Genomic DNA, 22,958 nt, shown 5'->3' with positions numbered 1-22,958 from the left:
ATTTTTATTTGAAATTTGGAAGAAATATTGTTAGTAATTCACGGAAATAATTTTAAATGCTCTCTTAATTTTTTCAGCGGCTGTATATTATTTTATCAATGATTATTTTATAAATGATCAAAAAAGGTAAATTGTCAAAAGAGTATCTAGATGTCTTCAATGACAGTCATGCTTCGATCTTAAACCAATCTAATAGGAACAGGCTTCCCTCTGGAAAAAGACTTGCAGCAATGCTGCTTAACCAGTGGATTGCAATCCATTAAATCCTCATCTGTTCTCAAACATTTATCTTCCACAATTAATAGAAAATCAAAGTCGTGGCCAAGTTTGAGAGAATATAACAAACACAACCATCTTCCGTTCTGCGGCTCGGCATGCAATCACCGAGAAAGATTAGTGCACTTCATCCACAACAGTGATTTACCAGAGAGAAATAGAGAGAGAGAAATAGGAGAAAAATAAGTGAGTGCGGGTGATGAATGAACAGGAAAGAGGCTGTGACTGATCAGTATTGAAAACCTGTGCTCTACTAAACGTGTGAAAAGTGAACCCCGGGAAAGGGCTGTGATGTCCGGTGTGATGGAGTGGGTCGCTGCGAGATGCATTTCCAGAAATATAGTGAGTGCTGGAGTGTGATAAATGCCCCAGCGTTGAAGCAAACCCGATAACATAGAAACAAGGGCGAGAGAGGGAAATTGCCAGTATTGAATGACTGAATTCTGCATGTTCATTTATTAGACATGCAGACTTCATAGATGGCGGTTGTTGAGGAGGTTTAAACAGTTTGGAGATATTTCTGAGCAACAGATTCATAAGAAAATCACTGAAAAGATCTCTTGAATATCTATTATTATTTCTAGACGGCAATGAAATTGAATGGAGAGCAAATGGAAACTTTTATTAACTCTTATCCATCTCAGATATTTCTCCTTAGAAAAAGATCCAGAAATCTCACAAATAAGTTTCAGAAGAGGTCTAGTCACAAACTGAGCTCAGATATGGCAAGTTTGCCTTCAAAGTACATATTATTTAAGATCTCAATATGAAAATTCTTATGAAATTGACCCAAATCCAGATTATTTTACCTCAACAATCTACACTCAATTTACATCTTCATACTCTTCATATTTTTCCGAAGCAATTGTCTCATTTTTTCTGTTCTGGTAATCTTTTCAGTAGAAACAAGACTAAGTTCATAGTTAAATCAAACTCAACTGAAAACTCCCATCAAATGTCCTGAGCTATGAAAAAGTCACCGCCTTAAAGTTTCCGCCAACTTTGTGATCTGTCAGGTATTATGAGGAAGAGTCCAACCATTCATCATTTGTCCGTGCTGAAACAGGTGAGGAATTTAAGACAATGCTCCATGAACAATTAAAAGCTCTTCATTGTCCTTAAGTAAATAACCGCCCTTGTTAATCCTTATTCTGATAAAGGGCGTTTCATTAAATACGTCTTCTTCTCATATGAGTCAGCTTGGTTATTTAACTGAAATAACTGTTGGTAAGTATAGTTTCCTCACAAGGCTACCAAACCGCTCAAAGTATATCACACAAAGTATAACTGTTGTGATGGGAGATAGTCCTAGACCAGCTTCTTTAAAGACCACAATTTCTCTTACCAATAATGGCTATGTTTTCCGGGAGATGTCCGAATGGAAAAATCAATGTGTTGATCTGCTTTGAGGTGTTGCGGCTGAGAAGGACTAGCTTTCAAGGTAACTCTCCGATAAAAGGCGCTTGAAAAGGCTGACAAGACTTAGACATTGTTTTTAACACAGATATATGTTTAGTGGCAGCAAAGAACCATCTTTTAAAAGCCTTTTAACGTTGTATGCCATTTGGAAGCAATAAGAAACCAGAATTAGAAACAACATAATGGCCTTGTGTGCCCAATGATTACTGGAGGCTCAATGACTTATTGCCTCAGAGATTCTTTCAGACAGTACGAACCATTTGTAACGCAGTGACATGCTCACATTGATTTCATTTTTTGAAATATCAAATGTCACAGACGATTGATGGCTGACATTAGTTGAAAATATTCCCACAACATTCCTCTCCTGCTATATCCCTGATTCCGACTCTTTGGATTGACAGAATGATAGAATAGAACCGAGTATCATTGAAGAACACAACACAAGAGTTTTTACAACAATTAATGGGTGACTTTTTCATAATTCATCATATTTACCCAGCGGCTTTGTTTGATACATTATATGCAGGATAAGGAAAACACATTTGGTTAACAGCTAATGTAAATGAGGTTGTACTTTGACACAGTTGAAAAAATACTGGGTGAAAAATGGACAAAACCAAAACATTGGATCAAAACATGATGTTCACGATGACGTTTTAATCCTTAATTGTTGGGTCAAACATTTTCTTGGTTAGTAGGAAGGCTCGGAGATGACATATATTTGTGTGCAAAACCTGGATGCGATTTATATTTTTTGACACTCCAAAGTCCATGGGTTTTTTGAATGGGTTTTTGGTAAATCGCTCTAAATAAGGTCTGTGGTAAACATTACCTCTCAATATTTTCACGTTTTATTTTATGACATAAATAACACCAATAATAACCCGCTTGGGATTTTTTAAAGCGTTATTGTGTCTTAAAAACGGTGGTTGCTGACAAGTTGCTAAAAGCGACTACTTCCTTTGGTGGGGGCGTTAGACGTCACCACGCATATAAAGCTCACAAATAGCACAACATTCATGCAAAGTGCTTGTGGACAGTGATTTACAGTCCTTTGTGACGATCGCCAAAGTAAAAGTCCTGGGACACTGATAATTCCAATGAAAAAATACTAGTGTGTGCTATAGTATTTGCTATGGCAAACTAGTTAAAACTGTAGTTTAAGTATACTCTAATATTTACTGTAGTAAGATTCAGAAATGCTATAGTATCTAGGACTTTTAATGCAGTATACTGTAGTATTATTATATTTGTACTGTGCTACAAAATTGTAAACCTTTGTAGCGTCGGTGCAATGTGCAAAGTTAACATTCAGCCCTGCCTATGGGTAATATATTTTGGGATATATATTATATTTCTTCCACCACAGTCAAAAATAAATACAGTTTCCATTTATACAAAATTGTGTGTAACGTAAAAAAAGCGGCTAGGCTGCAACAAGAAAGAGCAAAAGCCGTAATGTTTTTTTCAGATATTATTGATTAATTATTCATAGAAAATAATCATGAAATAAATATTCATGAGGTCTGACATAGACCATGTAGACCAAGTAAATGTGATCAACTGCCGGTGAAAAGTTTAAAAGCACAAATGTTTATCATTATCTTAAGGTTTTGATCTTAATGTGTGTAAGAATTCGATGTTATGTGTTCTTACATTTTATTTCACAAAAAAGGTTTTTGAAATGGATGACATTGACTGAATAATGCGGAGCAACCAATAAGAGCACAGAATAACTACTTTAATGTTGTTTCAAAAGCATTTCTGCAAATTCTGTAGGCACAAGGTAACTAGACTGAAAATGCTAAATATAAAAAAAATATTTATGATTATTATTTTAGTTGCAACATCATTTCCACAGTTCGCTTTAGTCTTGAGTTTTTATTATTCTTGAAAGTGTTCTTAAACTTTCGATCTGTAGTGTTCATTTTTGTGAAATATTGTGAGTTATACAAAGAAAGTCCTATATCATAACCATCGGCTCCTTTAATATCAGTGGGATGTTTCATCACAAAAAGTGGTTCTCCTTTCTAAAAATCTTCTTAAAGAATTTGTATCTTTTAACATGTTACCATAAGGGGTTCAAACAGCAAGTTACCATGAATCTTTCATCATGTTTTTGATTGATTTAGTGGTCCACAGGGTCCACGCCACACGAAAAACCCAGAGCACTTCGGTTTGTAGTGAATTCATAATTTATGACCTTCAGTATCCACATGAACTTCAAAACCGTCATGGTTCAAACTGTTCGAGACTGTCAAGAACAAACGTAAATCAAAAATCTTCTCAATACGTGCACATCATGTGCCGACATAAGATCTGCTTTAAAGATCTCCAAAAATACCCTCTGCCAATCTCAGCTGTCATATACAGTATCTCATGTTTTCATGCTGAATGATTGCTGAAGGATCTCATCCCCTACATATCACTTCCCAAGATACATTGTCTTATATCTACTGTAACGTCACTGGTTGTAACGGCAGACCCCTCTACAAATTTAAGCCGTCAGCTCAAGCAAGACTCCAAGGTTGACTGGTTGCCCCAGCATATATAATATAACCAGCAAGCATGTCAATCTGGAGTGTCTTGCAGAAGTTGAATGAGGGAGCGCGGAGCTCCCTTGAGGTCTTTAAAAGGCCTCTAATGTCCACAGCTTTCATTATGCGATCTGGAGGGATTTCCCTTAAGCTTGCTGGGAGTTGGCGGAGGAAGGTATGTGGAGAACAGGTCAGACAAGTTCAGACGTTCACTAAACCGCAATTTTAATCATATGAATGAAACTGGGAGTGCTGTTTGTTTTCTTTTAATAGCAGTTGTTACACAATAGAGTGTCGTCAAATGTGGCATTTTATGACTGTCACATTACATTGAAATCAGTAAATGTTTCATTTTATTCAATTATTATATTTTGAGCCTAACAGATTGAATAATTCTTGGCCATAGCAAATATATCGCATGCTGTTGTACTTAAACTATGAATTTCCATATTTTGTGATATTTTTTTGTGTTATTATTTTTGGTCAACCTTTATGTTTGTCACTGGGTTTTGCAAATATCTAACCAATAAAACGTATTAAAAAGTCCTTGTAAAATTTGACAACACAGTAGACCTATGTTGTCAATTAAAAAATATAGTGTTTTTTACATACTACGTTTTAGAAGCATAGCGAGGTTATGTTGAAATTTATTGCATAATGCAATTTTTTAAATGTATATAGTCAAAGTTTTAACCAGATGCTACGAGAAGATAGACTGGCAAGACAGAGAGATGCTTTTGTTTCTCAGATATAATGTGAAACATGAATATGAACCAGATCTCATGGGAATTTGTGGGAATTTTACAATGTGGCTAATTCGGAATCGGATAAATACGTATGTGAATCATACAAAAACGTGCGATTATTAGAAAAAGGAAATACTGAAGCCCCAACCTCACCCTTTATGTCACTTGCACAAAAGCAAATCGTAGTAAAACGTACAAATACGGTCATAAGAATTCATACAAATTAGCCATATCGTAAAATATTTATGAATACTTTTGAGAGTGTATATTGGTTATATTATTTTACAGTTTTTTTTTATTCAGGTTATTATTATTTAATTTAGGTTAATACAGTTGTGTAGGTTTTATATTTATTTTAGTATAATTTAAATTTATTTAGCAAACTTGAAGCTTTATTGCATCACATATTAAATAACATTATTTAGCAAGTTATTGCATGTCACATTATTCTTCAATATCGGACGGCCTTGGTGTATTAAGAATATTTTAGCTGACTAGTTTATTAGTAAATTGCATTAGACTGAAAATAAATTACAATTGATCCGTTGAAAGTGAGTGTGTGTTGGCAACAACAATGCGGTTTTTGCCAAAGCCTTCTTCTACATTACCGACTCAAAAATCAAGTTCACTCAATTTTACTGTATAACATGTCTTATTTGCCTCTATTTAAAGCTCCTCTTGAGAATCTGAGGTAAATTCCATTAAGTCTCCTGAGCAGAACATATAGTATCCCCCGGGTCCTCATAGACTTGCTCATTTTTGCATGAAAAGCTATTCATCTGTGTCTTCTGCAAAAATTATGAAATTTCTTCACTCCGCTCAAGGTAGACTTCCTCTCACAGTTAAAAGAGCCAATCACAATGCAAGCTGTATTCTAGCCCCTCGTTGATTCTCCATCCCGTAGAACTTATTGCTATGCGCGGCAACCTTTGTTTCGCAAGGTCAGGCTCCAGAGGTATGAAGCTCACAATCTTTTCCCTTCTCTTTCCTCCGTCTTTTCTCTCCTCCTTCATCTCTCCATCCTCTCCTCCGCTCTTGCGGATAATGAAGTCAACTGTTTGAAAAGCAAAAGGCACCGTTCTTGGTTTTATGATAATTGGCCCATCTGTCATTCCATAAATAAAGCGGATCTGCTCAATGTGTTGGGAGCGAGCGGTGGTGGGAAGCTCGGATGGGCGCATCCAGGAATGACAGAGAAAACAAATTACTTTCTCTGCATTGCACAATATACGTCAGAACTGCTAAATGTGGCTTTTTTGGAAAACACCTCTTGTTCTGAATCCCAAGCGTTAGAGAACGATCACAAAGCTGATTTCGGAATTGTCGCAAAGTGTCTGTGTTATGTTTATGATTCAGAATGTATGTAAACTGCCTTGTAATACGCCCTTAGCTGACACTGTAACCCACTAGTTCTTGAGGCTTATTGCTTTAGTCTAAGACGTTTACACAGTTTTAACACGACAGATGTTTTCCAGATCTTTATCTGGAAAATTATTTGTATTAATTTTATGGCAAAGAGAAACATAATGTTTAATAAGAGATCAAATATAGTAACATGAGGAGTGTTGAAAATATTACATCCGAATCACTATACCTGACTAAATTTAGACATGGATGGGTAGTTTAATTTAATGTCCATATATCCAAAAAATGTTTGCTTACATGAGGTGTTTTTTTAGCCAATTCAATACAGGAATATTCCACAAAACTGCAATGGAAACGTTTTTTGTCGCATTACAAGTCACATGGTGTCTAAAAATTCATATATTCATATTAGATGAAGTGATATGTTTGGGATCGATTTCTCTTCACACTTCATCAGAGTAGGTGGCGGTACGCACCTCTTAACTTGGTTGGCAACCCGACATAAATCGCAAAGAATTTTGGCCAGAACAGTTTATTGTGACATGAAAAATCTACATTTCGGTTACATAACGTCAAAATATTTTTTCATTGCCATTTAAAAAGTATCTTTTTGCACACATCTGTAATGAAAACCCAGCTATATTTAGGAACATTTGGGATAATATTAGTACACATGTTAACAAATATACAGTATAACAGGTGCTAGTGGTTTTTGGATATTTCAATGAAAAAGTCTTGCATGGTGTGCCTTTGATTCACTATTCCTCATTTGACTCTTTATCGCCATCTGTGTTTAAACCACACAGTAGCATCTTTTCGTTTCCAGCAAAACTCTACCCAAGTGAAGCTCAACTTAAAAATCATGATTATATTTTTACCAAAAAAAGTTACAGATTGCGCCTTTAATGATATAATCTTCATTATTGCGCATGCAAAAATATTGCAAAAAATATTATCAGTATTAATAAAAATAATAAATTGAAAGTGTTTAAAAAGCATTGAAAATTCATTCAAAAACGAGAACATACTCCCGACTGAAGCCAATACAGTAGCAAAGGAGGGCTCTTTCTCCACCGGTGTGCTTAAGTGGACTCGTGTGGAGGGGGTTTCCGCTCTGTATTCGGGAAGGATGGTTTGCCCTTGGTGGCATTTGTTGAAAAGGCACACACTAGTGATCCTGGTTGTTCAAGGTCTCAGAAGGGATTTCACAGCTTCTTGATCTCAGTAATCCACTAGTGTCCATTCAAGACGGCATATGAAATACACCCCAAAGAGGCGCTGGGGGAAATAGATACCTCCACCCAAGTGAAGCGCCGCTATAATTGGACAGTACCAGGTGTGGAAAAAGTGTGAATCATAGTTTGATTGGGAGGAAAAGGCAATATGTCATGGAGGCTTCACTGCTATACAAAAGGACAAGGCTTGTTCTGCGGTGAATCAAAAGTTCCACATGAAGAAATGACTCAAATAATAGTAGGTTCATAGCCCAAACATCCTGCCTTAAACTCAAGATGGAATAAAAAAATGGAGAATATTATCTTTCTAATCCACATTTTGTGATGTTATTTAAAAAATACATAACTTCATTCCCCCCTAAAACAACTCATGATTTGACGCCATCCAGACCTCCATACCCAAGTCTCTATGTTATATAAAATCTACCACCACTTTGAAAGTACTCTTAGTTACTATCAATCTGTCACTTGATTTGTCACACCTTCATTTCCTCTACAAATAGGTGGTCCTGTTCCCATCTCAGTTATCGGTACCTTTCCACCTTACAGCTTCTCATCCTGAGAGCTTTTATCAGTTTGGCTTCAGAGCCTCCATCTGCCCGCCAACAGCTTGACTACTTTATCTCAGGCAGGAATTACGCTGACCTTGCAGCATCTCCTTATCGGTGCTTCAGTAATCTTTTTTCACAGTAAAACACATCACAGGTAAGTGACAAGTTTCCCCCGTCACCTCATATCACCGCTGCCGGGTCTTTCTGAACGGGTAACAGTTCAGCTGCTGCCTCTAGACGGAATATCGCACTGTATATGAAATGACATCTCTCGTTTCAGTCCTATCTTATATACTTATATAGTTAATCGGGGTTATTGCATAGTTCATATTTGACTTCCAATGTTTAGTTCAGCATAATTTTTTGCTTGTGCTGTCTTTAAGCGCTTAAAGCAACACTATAAAACTCTTGTTCGCGATTCATGTTGTAGATAAGCACAATAGTTTGTTACCAGTGTTGTAAATAATGTCGCTCTATAAGCTTTCCTGTAGGGGTGGGAATCTCTAGGCACACCACGATGCAATTCAATTACGATCCAGAGGGCTGCGATGCTTATTCTTCATATTGTTGTCAAATATGTACAAATGTTTTAAAACATTTTAGGACACGTTGAATGAATTAGAGCTCTCAGTTTCACTACAAGATTATCAATGGGCAAAATACAATTCATGATAACAATATTATCACAATATGGGGTGGTTTCCAGGACAGGGCTTAAGCCTAGTTCCAGACTAACTTAAATATTAGAGGTGTTTTGATAGAAAACAACTTGCAATGGCATATCTGAAAAAATATCAGAGCGTTTGTTTTGTCTCAAGTCGAACACTAATGTTTGTTTTTTAAACTAGTTTACCTGACACCGTGTCCACACCGGACGTGACAGGGCCGACGCGGCACAACACAAGACATTAGAAACGTATTAAAATCTATTACAATTTCAGATTTTGTCCACACTGGATGCATCCTGTGTAGACACGGTGCAAGGCTTAGTCCTGACTTAAGAAAATCGAGAATTCAGATTCAGAAAATTCAGATCTTTTATTTTGATTATTTAGTTTTTTTGGCCAATGAGTCACAAGAGAATAACCATCGGCTCTTAAGTGTCAAAAACTGGCTCTGAATGATTTTCAATATTTTCATATATTATGGTTGTGAATATCATAATCATGGTTCCCTTTCTGTCGGTCTCTCGACGTTGTGTCGAGAACGACAGATGGGGTTCGCCCTTGAGAACCAATCAACTCTGACTACTATAGAAAAGGCCAATGAAATTTGGCGAATGCAATTTGCATGCCGGGCTCCGCCCCCGGAAATCCGGTATAAAAGGAGGCCGGCGTGCAGCATTCACTTACCTTTTGTTCTTCAGAGCCATCGCTCATGAGTACAACTCAGGATTCAATCCTCTACAACTACACGCTGGTGCTACGACGTGTTACAGCGGATCGTCCCTTCCTGCAGCGACCTTCCCCTGGGCGTCTCGGCGGTTCCGGAGGTGTTAGAGATTTTTTCTAAAAGTCCTTTTCAGGACTGACTGAGCATTCTCCAGCGCGGCATGTCCCGCTGTTCTCTTGGGTGCGGCACCCTCATCGAGGAGGGGGATGGACACGATCGCTGCATTAGGTGTCTGGGCGTCCAGCACACTGAAGCAGCGTTCGTTGACACATCTGCCTGCACTGCGGGCAGATTGTCATTCAGAAGTTGCGGTCACGGGTGGCTGTCTTCCTACGGGAACCAGCCACCATTTCGTCTGCTACCCGGGCTGTGACATCTGTGGCTACGGCCCCGATGACCACCCACGTTAGCAGCGTTAGTGATACGGGGAACTCTGCGAACGTAAACCCGCCAGCCAAGTGCTCACGGGCCGATCGCACCCCGATTCGCTCTTCTGAACGTTCCCCAACCGGCGGTGGCATACCGTCCGGATCCTCACGCACACACTCGGAAACGATGTGTGACGTAGATGAGATGTCGCTCGCAGCATCGGAGGGAGACTGGCATCCGACTCTGCCGAATCCAAACTCCACCCCCAGCGGTCGAGTTCAGGAGGAAGCAGAAGTGATGTCATCCGTGCTAACCCGGGGATACGTGGTTCCCGAGGTCGGTGCGCGGTGCAAACCGCGCCCACCCCGGGTGCCGTGTTTTTCCCGGAGGTGCATGAGGAGCTGTGTAAAACTTGGAACGCTCCACTCACGGACCGTTCCAGTGAAACCAGCTCCGGCTCCCTTACTTCCCTCGATGGTGAGGCAGCCAAGGACTGCGTCGAGATCCCCCGGGTGGAACGTCCGCCTGCGGTGCACCTGTGCCGCGGACGGCTACCACCTGGGGGGGGATCGACCACTCCTACTGTCCAAAGCACGTAAGACTTCGGCATCACTGGTGTCGAAAGCTTGCGATGTTGCGGGCCAGGCTGCCTCCTCTCTCTATGCCTTGGCCATCCTGCAGGTCCGCCAGGCCAGGGCGTTGAGAGGGCTCCACGAGGGTAAGGCCGACCCGGGTATAATGCAGGATCTCCGTGCCACCGCTGACAGCGCTCTACGGGCGACTAAGGCGGCGGCACGGGCCCTGGGTCGGACGATGTCCACGGTAGTGGTCCAGGAGAGACACCCCCGGCTATACCTTGTGCAGAAGAGTGACAGCAAGGAAGTCCGCTTTCTTGATGCACTCATCTCGCAGGGTGGGTTGTTGGTAACACCGTCGAGGACTGCGCTCAGCAGTTTTTTGACGGCGAAGCAGACAGTGGCAATTAACCACTTTTTTTTTTTTTTTTTTCACGCCGCGACTCGGCCGCCTACAGGCCTCCGAGATCTCACGTGACGTCTGCTTCCCTGCAACCCAGGACCCTTTCGACATCGGCTCCGGTTCCTGTGCCCCCACAGGCGGCACCCCGGAAGCAGAGGTCGAGGGGGAAACCTCCACCCCGTCAGCAACCTCCTCGCGAGAAGGGACACTGACGGGAAGACCCGAGGGAGAACAACATCGGGCCCGAACCTTCACAGCCACGGCTCTGATCGGTCGGTACGGGACGACTCCTGCCTCGTCACCAAAGCCGGGCCCTTGTTAGGGCTTGGCGCCCACTTACTCACTGAGTTTTCTGTTCTCCCCGGGTTTACTTGCAGCCGATCGCACACTCCACTGGACTGTGCTCGGTGAACCGACCTCACACCCTGGCGAGGCGTGAGGTCGTACACATACGACAGCCGTCACCACTCTCAAACCGACAGTGCGTGCCGTTGTCCCGCCAGGCAGGTAAGCAGGCGGAGCAAAAACCTTCCCTCCGGGGACTCCCCGCGACATGGTTAGCTCCGCCAGCCGACGAACCACCCCCCGTGGGAATGATGAAGCAGACCGTCCCCTTGGTCACCCTGTCACAGTCCCTGGGAGCTCGAGAGCTGCCCACACTGTCTCGCTGGCTAATGAGGGCGGTCCGTCTTGGTTACTCGATCCAGTTCGCCAGAGACTCACCCAAGTTTCGGGGCATCATCTCTCCCTCTGTCAGAGGCAGGGACGCCTCCGTACTTCGGGTAGAGGTCACCACCCTTCTGGCAAAACAGGCATCGAGTTCGTCCCTCAAAACCAAGATGTTCGGTGGGTCACCACCCGCACTTCATCGTTCCCAAGAAAGACGGCGGGTTGCCCCCAAAGGCTGCGTACCCTGAACAGAGCACCTTCACAAGCTGCCATTCAGGGTGCTCACACAGAGGCGCGTCCTGACATCTATGAGGTGTCAGGATTGGTTCGTGGCAATCGACCTGAAGGACGCTTACTTTCATGTCTCGATCCTCCTCGACACCGGCCGTTCCCACGGTTCGCGTGCGAGAGGCGGGCATATCAGTACAGAGTCCTCCCTTTCGGTCTGTCCCTGACCGCCCTTTCTCCCTGAGAGGAGGAAGGCGAGCGGGTACTAAACTATCTCAGCGACTGGCCTATCTTGGCACACTCGCGAGATCTGTTATGTACACAAAGGGACCTGGTGCTCCGGCACCTAGGTCGATTGGGACTCCAGGTCAACCAAGAGAGGGGCAAGCTCTCCCCAGTGCAGAGCATCCTCTTTCTCGGTATGGAACTCAGCTCTGTCACCATGTCGGCACACCTGTCCGCAGTTGTGCCCAACCAGTGTTGAACTGTCTGAAATGAACATTTTAGGCAGACAGCGGTCCCCCTGAAACAATTCAGAGGCTCCTGGGACACATGGCGTCCTCGCGGGTTAATACCCCTCGAGTTGATGCACATGACACCGCTCCAACACTGGTTTCAGAGTCGAGTTCCGAGGAGAGCGTGGCACACCGGCAGCAGGCGCATGGTGATGCCGCCCTGCTGCCGACGCACCATAACCCCTAGTCTTTATGACTTTTTCGACGGACTCAGGTCCCTCTGAGCAGGTTATGAGGCAGGTCGTGGTGACGACTGAAGTCTCCCTGCAGGGGTGCGGTGTAGTGTGCAACGGGCACGCAGGTGGGGTGTTGGACGAACCCCCGCCTGCGCTGGCATATCAATTGCCAAGAGTTGTGGGCTATGCTACTTGCACTGAGCAGGCTACGGCCTCTCGTGCGAGACATGCACGTGCTGTTCCGAGGACAGCACTATAGCTGTAGCGAATACAGATCGTCAGGGTGGCGTTCGCACACAGCAGCTAAACACAACTTGCTCGACGCCTCCTCCGGTGGAGTCAACAGGTGACTCGTTCCCTGCAGGCCACACACCCCGGGCAAACTGAACTAGACAGCCGACGTGCTTTCTCGCCAGTTTATGCCTCGTGGAGAGTGGCGACTCCACCCCCGTGCAGTCCAGCTCATTTGGAGGCTGTTCGGGTAGGCCCAGGTAAAACCTGTTCACCTCCCGTAACACCACCATTTGCCCGCTTGATAGTCCCTGCCCTCGGCACGGATATCCTTGCGCACAGCTGGCCGCGGGATGGGCGGAAGCACACCTTCCCCCCCCCAGGAGCCTTCTTGTACAGACTCTGTGCAAGGTCAGGGAGCAGGAGCACCAAGTGTTATTGGTTACACCACACCGGTCTAACCGCACTTGGCCTCAGAGCCGATGCTCTGGACAGCGACTCCCCCTGAACCATTCCCCTGACAGAGGACCTGCTCTCTCAGGGGAAGGACACGTTCTGGCATCCCAGATCAGACCTCTGGAACACCCATGTCTGGTCTCGAGACGGGACGAGAAGATCCTAAGATGGCTACTCCCCCTATACGGCTGAGACCATCACCCAGGCTAGGGCCCCATCTACTAGGCGGTTACACGCCTCTAGACGGTGCCTCTTCTCGTCCTGGTGTCTTTCTCAACGAGAAAGACCCACTGAGGTGCTTGATCAGGATTGTGTTCCCCTCCTCACGAGACTGGAGACTAACATCTCCCTTCCACACTGAAAGTGTATGTAGTCGCTATTGCCACTCATCACGACTCAGTCGGTGGAAAGTTTCTAGGGCAACACGACCTGGTCACCAGGTTCCTAAGCAGCGAGAGGGCGGAATCCGCCTCATCTCCGCTCCATACCCTCTTGGGACCCTAAGTGGTCCTGGGGAGCCTCAGGGCCCCCCAAAGAGCCCCTCGGAGGTTCCGATCTTCCTCATAGAGTAAGACGGCCCTCCTGACGGCGCTCACTTCCTTCAAGAGGGTAGGGGACCACCGAGCATCCTCCGTGTCCCTGGATTGCCTTAAACTCGGCCCTGGAAACTCTCACGTTATCTTGAGACCCAGGTCGGATGCGTGCCCAAGAAGTTCCCACTACTCCCTCCGGGGCCAAGTGGTGAACTTGCAGGCGCTCCCCATAGGGGAGGAAGACCCAACCCGATTAGTGTTGTGTCCAGTACGTACTGGACCGCACGCAGAGCTCTGAAGCTCTGACCAGCTCCGTGTCTGTTGGAGGACAGCAGAAGGGGAAGGCTGTCTCCAAACAGAGGCTGGCGCACTGGGTCGTGGACGCCGTTACGACGGCATTCCGATCTCAGAATCTCCCATGCCCATTGGCAGTGAGGGCTCACTCCACACGGAGTTTAGCCACCTCCTGGACACTGGCAGAAGCGCCTCTCTAGCAGACATCTGTAGAGCTGCGGGTTGGGCTATGCCCAAACACCTTCGCAAGGGTTAACAACCTTCGCGTAAACCCGGTGTCAGCCCACGTCCTGCGTGGCGACATGTAGGACTGGCATCCGGGGGGGCGTATGCCTGCGAAAGCACCTTTCCACCCTCTAACAGGTTGGGTCAGTGTGCTATTTACCTTTTCTTCTTACCCGAACACATCGCTAAGAAACTGGTACCTCACCAGCCTCCCTTCTTACCCAGACACTGGTTAAGAATAGGCATTCCATCCATCACCAAACAAGCACCCCCTGGGGGCTGGCTGGGCAGAGCAGCCTTCCCCCTTAGGCCGGGATACCATGTGAGCTATCACAGATAGCTCTAACCGGACCTAGTGCTACCGGACGTCTGTAACACCCCCTCCGTGGGCTGTTCCGTCTGATGTATCCTCATGAGAATGGTTCCCACTCCTGGTAACCCATGAGCTTCCCCAGGTGGGCCTCCACCTCGCGGTTAACTACTCAGTCCGCACGTTCCATGCGTTCTCCTCCAAGGACGAGACCATACCTATATCCACCATATTCCTCCCCACGGGTAGGAGGTGGCCTCTGTAGCGCTTCTCTGATTAAGAGTCGCGCTTACCCGGTGTAAACTGATCTGGACGGCCTCTCGCCTATAGAGAGCTAAGGCCCCGTCCGTGAAAGTTACCGGTCAGGGCTGTACCCATCTTTCTCCAAGAAAGCTCTGGAACCCCCCGACCACCACACTGGAAGGTTACAGTCTCACGAAAGCTTCGAGATGACATGCCCAGGCTTGTTACCGTCGCTTCGCTAGAGATTGTGACGCGATACAGCGTTGTGGCGTTTTCCATAGGCAACCCCATCTGTCGTTCTCGACACAACGTCGAGAGACCGACAGAAAGGGAACGTCTTGGTTACGTATGTAACCTCGGTTCCCTGATGGAGGGAACGAGACGTTGTGTCCCTTATGCCACGAACACGTATCGTATTCTGCTGCAGTTTGAGAGGTCTCAGGCTCTTCAGAACAAAGGTAAGTGAATGCTGCACGCCGGCCTCCTTTTATACCGGATTTCCGGGGGCGGAGCCCGGCATGCAAATTGCATTCGCCAAATTTCATTGGCCTTTTCTATAGTAGTCAGAGTTGATTGGTTCTCAAGGGCGAACCCCATCTGTCGTTCTCGACACAACGTCTCGTTCCCTCCATCAGGGAACCGAGGTTACATACGTAACCAAGACGTTATGAATATCACTGTTATTGCCAAAACTTGTATACTGAGAAGAATGTAATTTTGTGTATTTGTTTTCGTAACATGGGGCATGACCTTGAGTTTCAATGTATTGTATTTTAAACTACAAAATAAATCTCTCAAAAAGATGCTACAAAAGGTTCTTCACCACATTGTTATAGAAGAAGCATTTTTGGTTCTATAAGAATTATTCACTCAAGGGTTCTTATAAGCACCACTTGTTTCTCATTTACTCTTCTAAATAACTCTTTAAAACAACAAAGAAACATTTGTGTAACAGAAAGGTTCTTCCGATGTTAAAGGTTCGTCATAAGACCATTTAACCAAAAATGGTGCTTACAGTATATGGCATCCTAAAGCACGTTTTAAGGAAGTAGATTCAAATTTGCATATTTCCATCAGTTACAGATGTACAGTATATATTTTTGAGCCTTACATTTCATGCACCAAACATATATCCTATAATGCATCTTTCATTGAAGCAATCTTTTGCCATTTTATAAATCATTCACCGTTAATATGTTTTCATGGCAAAATAATTACATTTCTGTCATCTTTTGATCAAGGCCAGTTTCTTCATTCTGAATTTAACAATTAAACAATTCTTCTTATTAAAAGGACTTTCATTCCATCCGTGTTTCATTGAGCATTTATTTAAACCAGTCTTTCATTTATTTTTCTCACTCCACCACAGGTGTCTGGTCTATTTCACATAACAGTCTCTCTCTATCTCTCTCGAGAGCCGTGATGTGTTCTGTCACTTTTTCTGCTGGTGCCACTCCCCTCCACCACAACTCTGCGATCAATGGTTGTTACCATGGCAATGCAACAGCCCAGTTACTCTGGAGTCTTCTGTGAATCTAAACACCAAGGCTACCTGCAACCAACCGTCCTCCCTCAGGCGTGCCAATTCCAAGCCGTCACCCACCCTTGAACATGCCTCCCAAAACAAAGCCATGAATAGCTCCTCTATCATTTTACAGACATCTTCTAGATGCGTGTAGGACATCTGACAGGCCCTGGCACGTTGCAGAGATTTTTATTCGTCTAAAGTGATAAAGGCCGATCAAGCCCAACTCGACATGCAAGTTGCGATGACGTCCTTCAAGACGAGCCCTTACGTGACAAAGTGCAGTAACCTTCTCTAACGAAATGCCAAAGCGCATCGGCGAAACAAGCTTCTCGGACTTTCTCGGGAAGGAGACGTTAGTTGGCTGTGACAGGAGGGTGGAATCACAGCTCAGTGAGGCGAGAGATTATTGGGACAGCACCCACTCCTCCAGTGAACTCAATTGAAGCATCATTCCATCACCGCGCCAATCATTTTAAGAGCGGGCGGCAGATCCCGAACAAGCGTGCGACGATAAATAAAAAGACACCCGCCTTTCCTTCGCCAGCACTAGTTTTAATAAGGCGGTGAATGTAATCAGTGGCCTCACTACTGCCTGCCTCTATATAGCGAGGGTTGATTGTCCGCAAGGGACTGTGATTTATGAGGGCAGTCGCTTCTTGCTTGATTACATGGCTGCCCGCGAATGCATGCAGCAAACAGACGTTAAATCAGCCGGGCATATTCCGGCGACACCTTACTGTGGAGCGCGTGGGCGACGGCCGTCAGACGCGTAGTGCGAAACCCTGCATGGGGGTGGGGAATTACGTTTTTAGGGGTTGAGATAATTGTGCCACGATTTTGTGAATGGCGGCCATTACTTTCAAGACAGTGCATTGTAAGCAGGATTTTGTCGTGAATTTGTGACACGTGGGTTGCACCTGTTTCCCAGAAGGGAAGTGGGAAGGCAACATTGACTTTTGCATGGTTCCGAGAAAAGTATGCAGCATTTGCATGAAAAGGGTTAAGGTATTATTGAGAGATTATTGAGGATGCTGGTCTAAAGCATGCTAATGAAACTAATAATAGTCAAACCATTATAGGGTTTGTTCATTTATTAAAAAGAGTCACACACATTCTTCTCCAAGTTTGTCAACACACATTTAAATAACATCAAATAGACTGGAAACGGTGATAGTAATCTGGATTCGTTCTTTCGTTGATTTTTGTTTATTAGTTTCACAAAGAAAACTCATATGATCTCTGAGACACTACTCCAGTAACTTACTATAGATTTAATTTATAATTTTGAATTACATTTACATTTAGTCATTTAGCAGACGCTTTATCCAAAGTGACTTACAATTTGAGTAAACAGTGGAAGCAATTGGGTCAAACATTAGGACAACAAAAAGCATAAGAGCAATAAAAACATGCTCACAAAGCTTACTACAGTGTACAGAGGCAAGTTTACATTATCTAAGAATGCTTCTTCTTTTGAAAAACATTTTCTTGAGGCTTATTCTTACTCTCTTCTTATATTTTCTTTCATGAAACAAGACTAAATATCTTAGGTCACTTTTCTTGTTATGTAAATGGTCCGTAATTTAAGACGTTTCTACTAAAAAACAAGACAAAAATGCTACGGAACAATGCAGGGGCGGCCTATGGCTGTGACAAGGGGCGGACCGGCCAGTGGGCCGCTAATGAATGGGGCCGGAATGGACATTTGGGGTGGACAGATTGGCGAGTGATAAACACGAATACACGCAACACGAAGGCATTAGCGAGTAGGACACATATGCATGTAACACAATAACACGTTAGATACAACACATCCCCCCCGTCGAAAAAAATGGTGGAGATCCGATGCCAGCAAACATAACCCCCCCCCTTGTCGACAGAAATGGTAGAGTGGCAGTGTGGGCCGAATAATCCAGGGCCGATTTTGCTTCACAGTCCGACCCTGGAAGAATGTCATTTTTTGCAGTGTTGTGCAAATGCCAGTATCTTCTTGCTCATTTTGATCACAAAATTCTATGGCCCGCTTTCACAGACGCAGCTTAGCGTTAACCAGGACTATGTCTTAGTTTTATAAAGATATTTATGTCGCTTTTATAGAAATCCCTTAGAAGACTGCATTTTTAACTTAGGTTAAAGTTAGAACAGAGAACGTATAAAGGGAGGTTTTTTAAAAATTAAGGATGGAGACTGTTTACAGTGGCCCTTTAAATACAGTGTACCGTGACACCAAATGAAAGTTGAGGACACACTGGTCGTCTTTCTTTAACAATATTAATGCGGATGAAGTTCAGGCCATTAAACTTTAAACGATGTAACCGATAAATAATGCAAAGTTTCTTTTGTTCCTGCAATTCTGAAAGAAAGAAAATATGTTTATGGCAGTCCTTTTGGGTTTTCACAACATGTATTATTGTTCTGACAAAATAAACATAAATTGGATCTTTGATGCTTTAGAAAGTTACAAGAACAGACATAATTCTTGTTGGTTAATGCATAAGGCTTGGTTAAAAATCAATTGGCTCTGTCTAGCAAACGGCAAGGTGGCACCTTTTGAGAAGAGATTATGGAGCAGCCTTAAATCAATTGTCATAAAAGGGGGAAATATCAAGGGATCACATAACAGAAAACGGCCCTTGTTACGTTTTAAAACGTTTCACGGAATGCCACAGCGGCAGCCTATGGTTGAAAAACGACACTCATTATTTCTCCCTTATTTGGGTAGTTATGTACTAGGGTGTGACGTAGCCAAATTTAGAAAACAAACTGTTAATATAAGCATTGTTTTATATTATTAATATTTATTTTTATCAAATAAAAAAGCATAAGAAAGCGTTATCTTTATTTTTTTTCCGTCACAACAAAATTTGCATATTAGTCTGTCAACAACCCATTTATACGGTTTTATCCCCATTTCAATGAAAAGTCATTTTAGAAATCTGTTCACAGCATGTCCAACATTAAGCAGTATGATTTTACCTACTTTTATAGTTCAAAACCAGCCGCAACGTTTCAATGTTGACGATAACATATTTATAGCGCCAAAAGTACTCGAGACCCCTTCCTCTACGCATGCGCCGAATCTCTCCCGCCAAAAAACGCGCTGAGCTGAAGACACCGCATCAGGTAGCCAAAATAAATTGATTCTTTATCGTTAACACGAAAATTAAGCAAATTTAAGGTAAAATTATCGATGAATCAGTTTAAAGTTTCCTATGATTCCAATAATATAAAGGGCTGTAATCCAGGTTTGTGACGGGTTCTGATCCATAACGTTTCTACATTAAGCATTATTAATCAGCATGTTACGAGCATTTCATTTAGGTTAGTTTTTTTTTAAATCTAAATATGAGCCATTCAGACTTCTTAAGAGGGTAACCCTGATAGATAAACATAAATAAATAATTTATAGGCTATAGCTTTTCTACCCCTACATCATAAGGATATCAAGTGGCGGATTGGGGGGACCGGTGGCCATTTTTGGAAATGTGCCTTGAGGAAAAAAGCTTACAGATATCATTTTTTGTGACATCAATTTAAAATAACTGTGGCATTGATTTTCTCTGGTCCCTGGACAGAACATAAATATATTGTGTGCGCAACATTTCAGTATAAGTGCTTTTTACAACAACAAGCTCATCCAGCACAAAATTCGTGCAAAAAACTCATCAAAATTCACCCTTATAATTAAATATTACATTTTTGGGAAAATGGCAAAAAAGGTTGCCTTCCTGAGGAAAAGAACCACCTCTTTCATTAGGCGTGCTACTGGGCTGAGTATATGACAACATTTTCGCCTGTCAGGATGTGTTCCCCCTGTTGTGATGGATACATTTAGGGGTAGCACCTACAAAACATGTTACTATCTTTATCTGTTTTAAAGCTTTGCTCAGTAAATTGGAGTGACGGGACAGAAAAACATCAAATAAACAGCTAATCTAAACTGAACAATAGAGCACTCTTGTGGCTAAATCAAGAAATTGCATATTTAAAAAAAAAAGAGGAGGATAGAAACGATCAATATGTCCTGACGTTTGTACCTTGTGAGAACGGTTTCAACCACTCACATCGCAGTTTTTGATATAAATTAATGTATTTGTTGGGGTTCTGAAGAACAAATCCTTAAATACATTTGCGATGATCATGTTGTTTCTGTAACTGTTATCAACGCTGGTCTGCATTGGCCAATCACAGTCGTTTGTGTTAAATAAAGATTTAGTTTTTATTTTATAATCTAAATATGACCCATCCAGACTTCTTAAGAGGGTAACCCTAATAGATAAACATGTTCTAGAGAGATAGCTTTTCTACCCCTAAATCATTAGGATATCAAGTGGCGGATTAATATAATTGCCAGGGGAAACTTTCCAGTTTAAACATTTAATTAGCTTTTGTTGTGTTATGTTGTTGGTTGTCCAGATTGGCGGTAGCAACGTACGCCGTGCGTGAGGGGCGGAGCGTATGTGTGGAGCTCTACCCTGCGCATCCCTAAGTGCACTTCTGCGTCATCATCCCGCGCCCTTAAGGAGGCGGCGTCACTACGCAAAGAATCACGGGAGTCCGAAGTGACTATGAGTTGTACCCTTCGAAAGTCTTCCTTCTGAAGTGCCCTTTGAAGTGGTATATGAGCACTTCGGTTTGGTACGACCCTTCAATATGGCGGCCATGATTGTTGTCACTCCGAAGGGCCCTTCGGAGGGCGTTATAACCCAGTTGGAACGCAGGGCTAGTCTTAAACGTCATGCTAATGAGTTTCCGGTTTAGAGGTACGCGTGTGTTTTGGACATAGGATCAAAAAATGTGTATTGTATGAATTTTAGAGAAGTGATCGATTGTCGTTTGATGTCGGTTTTCATTTTTCAAGCAGCGATTTACGTTATCTTCCCGTCAAAATGTTCACGAGAGCCTGTCTGTCCAAATACAAACCTCAAATCCTAAGGTCAACACAAGTATAATTTCTTATTACAGATGAGATTTTTAGATTATTTAAATTATAATAGGTTGTTTATTATAACATATCTGCCATGTGACGTAAATCGGGAGAGCTGTCAAACCATTGTTTAAAAGGTCATTAAGGTTTAAATCCTCTGTGATCTGATCGGCTCACAGTCTGGCTGTTAAGTTTTCAGGTATCTGCTTTACTTGTAGTAGCTTTAGCCTGAACCAGACAGTAGATGTTGTTGGAAAATGCCTGATTTAAATAGCCGGCCTCATTCTTTTGTATCCGCAGTAACTGCATTCGCATTTCTTGTATCTTCGTCGGGTCTTCTGTACAAACCAGTGATCATCACAAGGTTATTACAGGTGTGAGTCTCAGCTTGTGTTGTGTTAATAGAACTGTGTTATAACAAAGTTAATGTCGTTTATCTAGAATGGGGAACTTCACATCTTCTGCTCCTGGGTTGTCAAGCTCGGCCTGTAATCAGTTTGTTCAGGTAAGCTTTGATACTATGATGTGGAGAGACCGGGGCTAGTTGTCACTTAGTCAATTTCAGTATGTTCATGTGTCTTGGGGTTTAACAAGAGATGCTACAGAATGATTTTGAATCGTCTCTTTAAATCCTGACAACAAGGAGTGTGTTGCAGTTGTTTCAGCACAGCAAACAGTAAAATAATTATAAAATCAAAAACATTTCAATTCTCTTTATGCCTTTTATTGCTGTTGTGAAGGCTACGGAGATCTAGCCCTTGTGACATCTTGCCTCTGCGTTACAACCCATCCTAAAATATAATCTGCAATAAATAACCTTAATGTTTTCAATATAGGATGTCGTCTCGAAGAACTGTGTTGTGATATTCTCCAAGACCACATGTCCTTACTGTAAGGTTGCCAAGAATGTATTTAATGAGATCGGTGCTTCATATAAAGTCATTGAACTGGATGAACACAATGATGGTCGACGTCTTCAGGAGACTTTGGCGCAAATGACAGGTGCCAGAACCGTAAGTGCTGTCATTTATTTATTTGTATTTAAATAGATAGTTTAAGTTGGTACTACTTGTTTATCGGTGTATATCAGTCACTGCACAATGCTACATCCATGTTTTATTATTATTATTAAGGTATGTATTTTCAGGTATATACAGCATGTCATTAATGTGTAATCAACAATCAATCAGTATGTGCTAGAATGGTAAGAATATATTGACTAAATTCTTTTGAACTCTTTCAGGTGCCAAGGGTCTTTGTCAATGGGCAGTGCATTGGAGGGGGAACAGATACAAAACAGCTTCATCAGCAAGGGAGACTCCTGCCACTCATTGAAAAGTGCTGTGAAGGCTCGGAAAATTGCCAACCTCTGTCAAATCCGTAATTATGTTTTTGGCATGGTTACACAAGTTTTGTTGAAATGTACTGTATTATTGCTATCGTACAAATATCATCTGCCTAACTCTTCTGGTTAAGTACATACTTGAGTATGTATATATTATTGTTTTTGTTTTGTTATAAATGTCCCACACTAAAATACACTCCTGCTGTTTGTTCTGCTGTAAAAGCTAAACTTCAATTTTGCTTCAAAAGAAACGTTTGGTAGCCTACAGTATTTTAGCTTATTTGGACGTTTTTAACAGGAGCTGCATAGTTCTACCTCACCACCCTTTTGTGTACAGAAACATTTTAATTCAAGTATTAAAATCTTTAAAAAAAGAAACTATGTGGAAATACTTATTGTTTTTAGAA

The 22,958-nt window shown here is 42.8% G+C and overlaps 1 protein-coding gene across 8 annotated transcripts; it reads left to right on the top strand.

Moving 5' to 3' along the window:
• The first annotated feature begins 1,633 nt into the window (after positions 1 to 1,633).
• Positions 1,634 to 22,929, top strand: glrx2 (glutaredoxin 2). Of its 8 annotated transcripts, none has more exons than XM_056758479.1 (5): positions 20,791 to 21,042; positions 21,507 to 21,570; positions 21,648 to 21,711; positions 22,043 to 22,219; positions 22,450 to 22,929. In XM_056758479.1, exons 1-5 carry the CDS (start codon positions 21,018 to 21,020, stop codon positions 22,588 to 22,590), a joined length of 471 nt encoding a protein of 156 aa, XP_056614457.1. In that variant the 5' UTR covers positions 20,791 to 21,017; the 3' UTR covers positions 22,591 to 22,929. The 8 variants fall into 8 exon arrangements, with proteins under 8 accessions (XP_056614463.1, XP_056614459.1, XP_056614457.1 ...); XM_056758482.1 differs by lacking the exon at positions 20,791 to 21,042 and adding an exon at positions 21,074 to 21,405; XM_056758483.1 differs by lacking the exon at positions 20,791 to 21,042 and adding an exon at positions 21,074 to 21,405 and having other exon boundaries at positions 21,507 to 21,580.
• Positions 22,930 to 22,958: the final 29 nt, after the last annotated feature.

This window comes from Triplophysa dalaica, chromosome 10 (genome assembly GCF_015846415.1).
Source record: "Triplophysa dalaica isolate WHDGS20190420 chromosome 10, ASM1584641v1, whole genome shotgun sequence".
NCBI lineage: Eukaryota > Metazoa > Chordata > Actinopteri > Cypriniformes > Nemacheilidae > Triplophysa > Triplophysa dalaica.
The sequence above is the reverse complement of the archived record's forward strand: the minus strand, read 5'-3'. Positions and strand labels throughout refer to the sequence as shown.